The sequence below is a fragment of the Aplysia californica genome, unplaced genomic scaffold, assembly GCF_000002075.1.
Source record: "Aplysia californica isolate F4 #8 unplaced genomic scaffold, AplCal3.0 scaffold00885, whole genome shotgun sequence".
Taxonomy (NCBI): Eukaryota; Metazoa; Mollusca; class Gastropoda; order Aplysiida; family Aplysiidae; genus Aplysia; species Aplysia californica.
This window is the reverse complement of record NW_004798155.1, coordinates 189,720-195,704: the sequence shown is the minus strand read 5'-3', so window position 1 is coordinate 195,704 and position 5,985 is coordinate 189,720. Positions and strand designations below refer to the sequence as shown.

The window sequence follows — 5,985 nt, the reverse complement described above, 5'->3', positions numbered from 1 at the left end:
CCATGTCTTTGTATCTTGATATGTACATTTAGTCAGCTTTATTTCTCTTTTCATATTGAATTTTATTGAGAGTAATAGATGATTTAAATTTGTTATATATACCTGCATGTGTTTTTACGATCCTATACAGCCAAGAAAAATTTCCCTCTGGGATAATAAAACATTGTCTTATCTTCTCTTATCTCCTAGGCGTTGCTCAAGGCGTGGTGACTGGTATCCGCGGTCTGTGCAACGGCCTGGGCCCGGCGCTGTATGGCTTCATCTTCTACCTCTTCCACGTGGATCTGAACGAGGACAAGATGGATAACCCCACGCCTAAAGTCACTGAGAACACCTCGCACCTCTCGCTGCATGACAGTTTTCAGGTAGGATGAATGAGTGAAGGGAGGGAGGGAGGGGGTTAATTTACTTTTGTGTTTATGACAGTTTTCAGGTATGAAGAATGAGTGAAGGGAGGGAGGGGGTTAATTTACTTTTGTGTCTGTGACGGTTTTCAGGTATGATGAAGGAGTGAAGGGAGGAAGGGAGTGGGGTTAATTTACTTTTGTGTCTGTGATAGTTTTCAGGTATGATGAAGAAGTGAAGGGAGGAAGGGAGTGGGGTTAATTTACTTTAGTGTCTGTGATAGTTTTCAGGTATCAAGAATGAGTGAACGGAGAGAGGGAGGCTAATTTACTTTTGTGTCTTACCCAGTTTTCAGGTATCCTTTTGCTGTTTCTGTCTGTACGAACCGTTACTGTATCAATATGCATCTCTTTGACTCTCACAAGTTATGTTCCGTGTCCCCACAGAGCATCGTGCCCGGCCCTCCGTTCGCGTTTGGAGCCGTGCTGGTCATCATGGCCCTGCTAGTGGCCGCCTTCATGCCAGAGAGTCCTCACGTGAGCGTGGCCAAGAAGCAGAAGACGGTCACGTCTGCTCCGTTTGAGCTGAAGGAGGAAGGTGGAGGTGAGAATGTCCCGCAGTGGATCTAACTTGAAACATTCACTTCTGTGACGAATTATTTCTGCTTTATGGTGTGTTTGGTAGATGCTTCTGATAAGGGGTTGTTATGTGTTGTTGTTTATTATTTGACCTGGATAGATAACAAACAATAGAAACAACAACTGAATCGATTATTATTTGACATTGCTAATGAAATGTTAGAAATCCTTCATTCTGTTCCTTTATCTCAATGTTTTTGCCCACCCCTCCACCCCCCACCCCCTCTCTGTCTCTCTCTGTCTCTGTCTGTCCCTGTCTGTCTCTCTCTGTCTCTCTCTGTCTCTCTCTCTGTCTCTCTCTCTCTCTCTCTCTCTCTCTCTCTCTCTCTCTCTCTCTCTCTCTCTCTCTTTTAACCTGAGAAGAAAAGTCTGGTTTTTTAACTTCTGTCTTTTCTCTCCCCCAGGAGGGAAGATCCATGAGATTGAGCCTCTGATATCGGACACCGATGTGGAGTTGTAGCACACAGTTGGCTGAATACACTCACCCTGCTGCTGCTGCTGCTGCTGCTGCTGCTGCTATTGATACCATCGCTGCTGCTGCTGCTGCTCTGTCTCTTGGAAATCAGCGGCTGAAAGACAGGACACTATGAGACGGTTCACATTCTAGAAAGAACATCCTCCAAAATCGAAACAAATTTTTTCAAATGTTGCCACCTGCGCTGAGGAATGGTTTTTTGTTTTTTTTCTGGGGGATTATTTCTAAATAGTAGTTTGGGTTTTTTTAGGACAGTTTTTGCTTCTACATTTTGTGTACAAGATATGTCACTCTGTAAAAGTAGTATCAAACACGCTGTGATATAGATGCCGCCACTGGCATTTTTTGGGGCGTTTTCGTTTTTATTGTTAACAAATAGTCTGTGGCGTTGCCGGAAATTATACGGTTGGACCATATTATGTTGGGAAAAACTTCAGAACAGGCAACTCAAGTAATTAAAGGCCAAAGTTCTACGCATTTTCAGGTGTAAATAGGAAGTAGAGCTAATCTGCGAATGAGATGAAATGTTTAGTGATATAAAAAACCCCAGTATAAATAGATTGAAACAGGGTCTTCAATAGCAGCCGCTGAAATCAACGGCGACACCACAGAATGAAACTTATGGCTAATTCAATGAGCGGCCGACACTAGGAGGGTTAAACAGGCGTGTGAATCGTGTTGTTGTGTACCGTCTTTGACATATCTCCACCCCAAGAAGCAGCAGCGCGAGGACGGCAGCAGGCCGTTTTTAACGACCCGCGGTGAGCAAATTCCCCCACTTCATTCTCAGCCAGAAATGATTTCATCCGCTGACACTGGACAAGGCCAAGTGGCTAACGTTTTTGTGTTCGGGGAAATTGCTGCAGGTGTCGTCTGGATCTTCTGTTTTGTTAAGATTTCTAGTAGAAAGGTGCTCCGAAAGAGATATGTTTTCATCTAAATCTGACTCTTCTGTTGCATGGTTTCTGTAGTTTTAATCTTAACGGGTTTTGTGGAAAAAGTCTTGACCCGTTGGTCATTCACAAGGGTAACGAGGTTTAGTTTTAGAGTATATGTGAGTGTGTGTGTATATTTAGACTTGCCATATATATAAAGACGTTCCTCTGAGTATGTAGAAGTAAACACTACTCACAAGTTTCCTCGTGTGAATTGACCAGTGGGCCCAGACTTGGGCACCACCCTGTATGTATATTCCTAGGGCACTGAGTATCAGTAAGTAATGAATGTCTTTGTCGTGAACTGAGCGACCGTTCCTGCATATTCTCTGTGGTATCGCTATATCTTTCATATCAGATAGACCAAAACATTAGCTGTTTCCATGTGTCGGTTAGCTATAAGTATGACCTGAATGTAGAGCAACACGCACATGGCTTTTTTCATTGTCGTTCAAAGTGTTTTTATGAAAAACTTGAGTAATGTTTGAAGGTTTTTGTGACGAAACGTGTTGCATCTGGAATGTTGAAAATGTAGAATAGGCTGATGAATTGTGTAATGATCTGTGTCTTGCTGAAGGAGAGACTCACTGTAGTACAGATTCTTGGTTTCCATCCTGTTGTCTCACCTGATAGTTTAGAACAGTAAAGATAAAAGATGCTACTTGTGGTTAGAAGCAACAAAAAAAAGCGGAAGTTAGATTATCGGAGTTAATCCGTTTTATCACCAAACCCTTCTTTTAGTCATTTCGTGTTCTGCGTGAAGCTCCTGTTGACAGGATTGTATACGTATAGATCTAGCTGTGTGGTATTATTATGTAGACACTTTCAGTCAATGTTCGAGTGTAAATTTACATGTGTTTGTATGAATGTATTTGAATGTGTGTGTGTGTGTGTGGGTTGGAAGGGGGGGGGGGGGGGGGGCTGGGCTCTGATTTAGAGAAGGACAGTAGGTTCAGGGACTGTCATGATATTTCTCTGTGTAAATGTTGGATGAGCAAATCTGAATATTTAGAGATGAGATCTTGTGGAACTGTTGTGTGCGTGTGATGTGACAAATGATTTTTTTTTTCTTGTCACTACTTTTGTGGCTACTACACTTGTATTTCCTTGAAATTTTTATGACGATGGTTGATGTGTTGAGTACTGAGTGTGACGGTCTGCGTTTGTCCTTGATAGCCGGCACGTGACTGTTTTAGCGTTCGACTCGACTGAAGAGTTCCACTTTGTCGGTCCTCCTGTGATGTTCTTTTACAATATCATACCTTTGATCTCTTCATGACTGTTGCGAGCATCGCCACTTTCTGTTGTGGCACCGACGAGGCTGATCGCAGCCCTGATTGGCCTGATCAATTTAAGAGCGGTTGTTGTCCTCTGTGGCAACAGGAAGTGGTGCCAGCTCGTAATTCATCCAAACTATTAGCAGTCGGCACTGCTCTGGGCCTCTGCAAGAAGATTTTATGACTGTCTAATGTATACTTTGAGGAAGGTTTCTGCTCTATTTTATGTCTATGTGATGTATATTTTGACACGTTTCTGCTCTACTTTACGCCTGTCAAATGTCTACTTTGACAAAAGTTTCTAAACTAATGTATGTCTGTCCAATGTCTACTTTGACAAGTGTCTGCTCTGTGTGGTGTTAGGTCTTTCTTATGTATATTTTGACAGAAGTTTCTGGTTTACTTTATGTCTTTCTATTGTATACTCTGACTGCTCCATCTTGATGGAGTTTAGCATTGTCTGTGTTTGAAGATTTCTGTTGTGGCTGACTGTCTGGGGTTCTTTTCTGTTTTAGTCGTGCACGGCCCGTGATATACGCCCGGAGGTCTTTGTGGTTACGGAGCTAGTCTTAAACTTGAGTCTTTTTTTTTCTTCTTTTTTCCATTTCAGGTTTTGTTCTGAAATCTCTGTGTTTTTGTTTTGTGTGTTATATGAAGTGTGTGTGAGATAACGTTCTTGCTCAACATGTCTTGAAAGTTGAAGGCAAGGCTTACATGTTGCTGGATACAGTTTCTGGACATCCAACAAAGGTGTTTTGATGAGCAGATTTTGACAGCTGGCCCAAATATGTGACCTATTTCATTTTATACAAGACCTACATGGACATTTTTGTTCTCTGAAAGCGTACTTTGAAGTGTAGCCTGATATATTCTAGCCTGTTACAAAGTAGAGGAAACCTGAAACAGAAGTGTGAAGCACCTAGAGCTAGTTTGTTCTTTTTGGAAACCAAATTCCTCGGTGGCATCTTGAGAGAAAAGGGGCTAGGAGTTCCATCAATATCTTCTTCGTTTGGCATGTGGAGACAAGAAGAAAGTTGAGGGGAGGAGTTGAGATAATCGGGAGCTGAGAGCAGGCACTGGCTGACTGGTGGCCTACCTACAGATTTCTTAAAGGCGTGTTGAGTGTCGTCTTGTTTGTGAGTGTGTGTGCTGTGAACAAGCATAGCGTTTTTTTCTCGAAAGATATCCTTGATTAGTGTGCTTTGTGTATGTTTTAAGCTGTGAAGAAAAACTTTACTCTTGGTTTTGTTTTGTTCCACGCTCTGGTACCAGCACTGTTTTTTGTTCAATTTTAAAGGATTTTTTTTTTTTTTTTGCATTTCTTGTTCTCCACTGTGTAAGAAGTGTTTAACAGTTTGAATCTCTTCTTTGACACAAAAAAATGCCCACACTGTTTATGGCAGAGAGAAAAAGTTAAATCTTTGGCTTTTCCAAGATGTGAATTTAGTGGGGCGTTGTTTAAAAAAGATTGTCACTTTCTCTAGTCTATCGGAGATATGTACAGAGATAAGTTAATTTTAAAAAACTCCTGTTTTGGTGATTCCTTTATAATGTGTAAAGGACTCCCTCTTTGAAAGTCTGAAATGATTATAGTGAGTTTTTTAACTCATGTGATGCCCATTAATTTCTTTTCCCACATGTTTCGTTCTATGCACTTGAAACAGATAAGGTTCCCCCTTTGCTAGAGAAAAGGCACGGACAGTTAAAGTGAAATCACATCTGCCTTCTAAGTACAGTAAAACCTTGGAATAACGTTCTCCCTTCTTAGCCGTGGCAAATTTTAGCTAAGAAAAGTAAAAATATTAAATGGGACTTTGGGCTTTAGAAAGTCAGCCTTACGGCTGATAGTGCGTTTTAAGCTGTGTACGTTATACCGGGGTTTTATTGTATAAAAGCCATTTGTGTAAGGTTGTTTGTTATCCAACGTCTTGCAAGACTTCTGGACTACACACTTGATGTGGATTAGGTCTCCTCTGCCATAGATGTGTGGAAGTGAAAGTCGCACTTGCTCTAGATTTATTGTGTATTGTTGTCTTATTGTCCGTGAGCAAACACTTGGAAAGGCTTGGATCTTCTGCTAGAGAAATTGTATGTGCAGTGAGAGTGAAAGTCGCTCACGATGCTTTAGATTTATTGTGTAATATTGTATCGTATAACACTATTATCGTTATGGTATTGTGTATGTGTGCAGCACTGATGTCCATTAGCAGAGAGTCTTGTCATTGAGGGTGCTTGAGAGTGTGGGTGAAGTGTGTCAGGTTTTATCTCAGTGTGTCAGTCATCCACTGGAGATATTGTGTGACAATTTGACCCCC

At 41.5% G+C, this 5,985-nt stretch overlaps 1 protein-coding gene across 1 annotated transcript in view; it reads left to right on the top strand.

Annotated features, from left to right (window-relative positions):
• Nucleotides 1-3,080, top strand: part of LOC101859206 (hippocampus abundant transcript 1 protein) — a gene marked incomplete in the record, with an annotated part of 32,118 nt that extends 29,038 nt beyond the window's left edge. Inside the window, 3 exon segments of the mRNA XM_013089163.2 lie at nucleotides 190-365; nucleotides 792-948; nucleotides 1,388-3,080. Of these exon segments, the coding sequence (XP_012944617.1) occupies nucleotides 190-365; nucleotides 792-948; nucleotides 1,388-1,443 (389 nt within the window).
• Nucleotides 3,081-5,985: the final 2,905 nt, after the last annotated feature.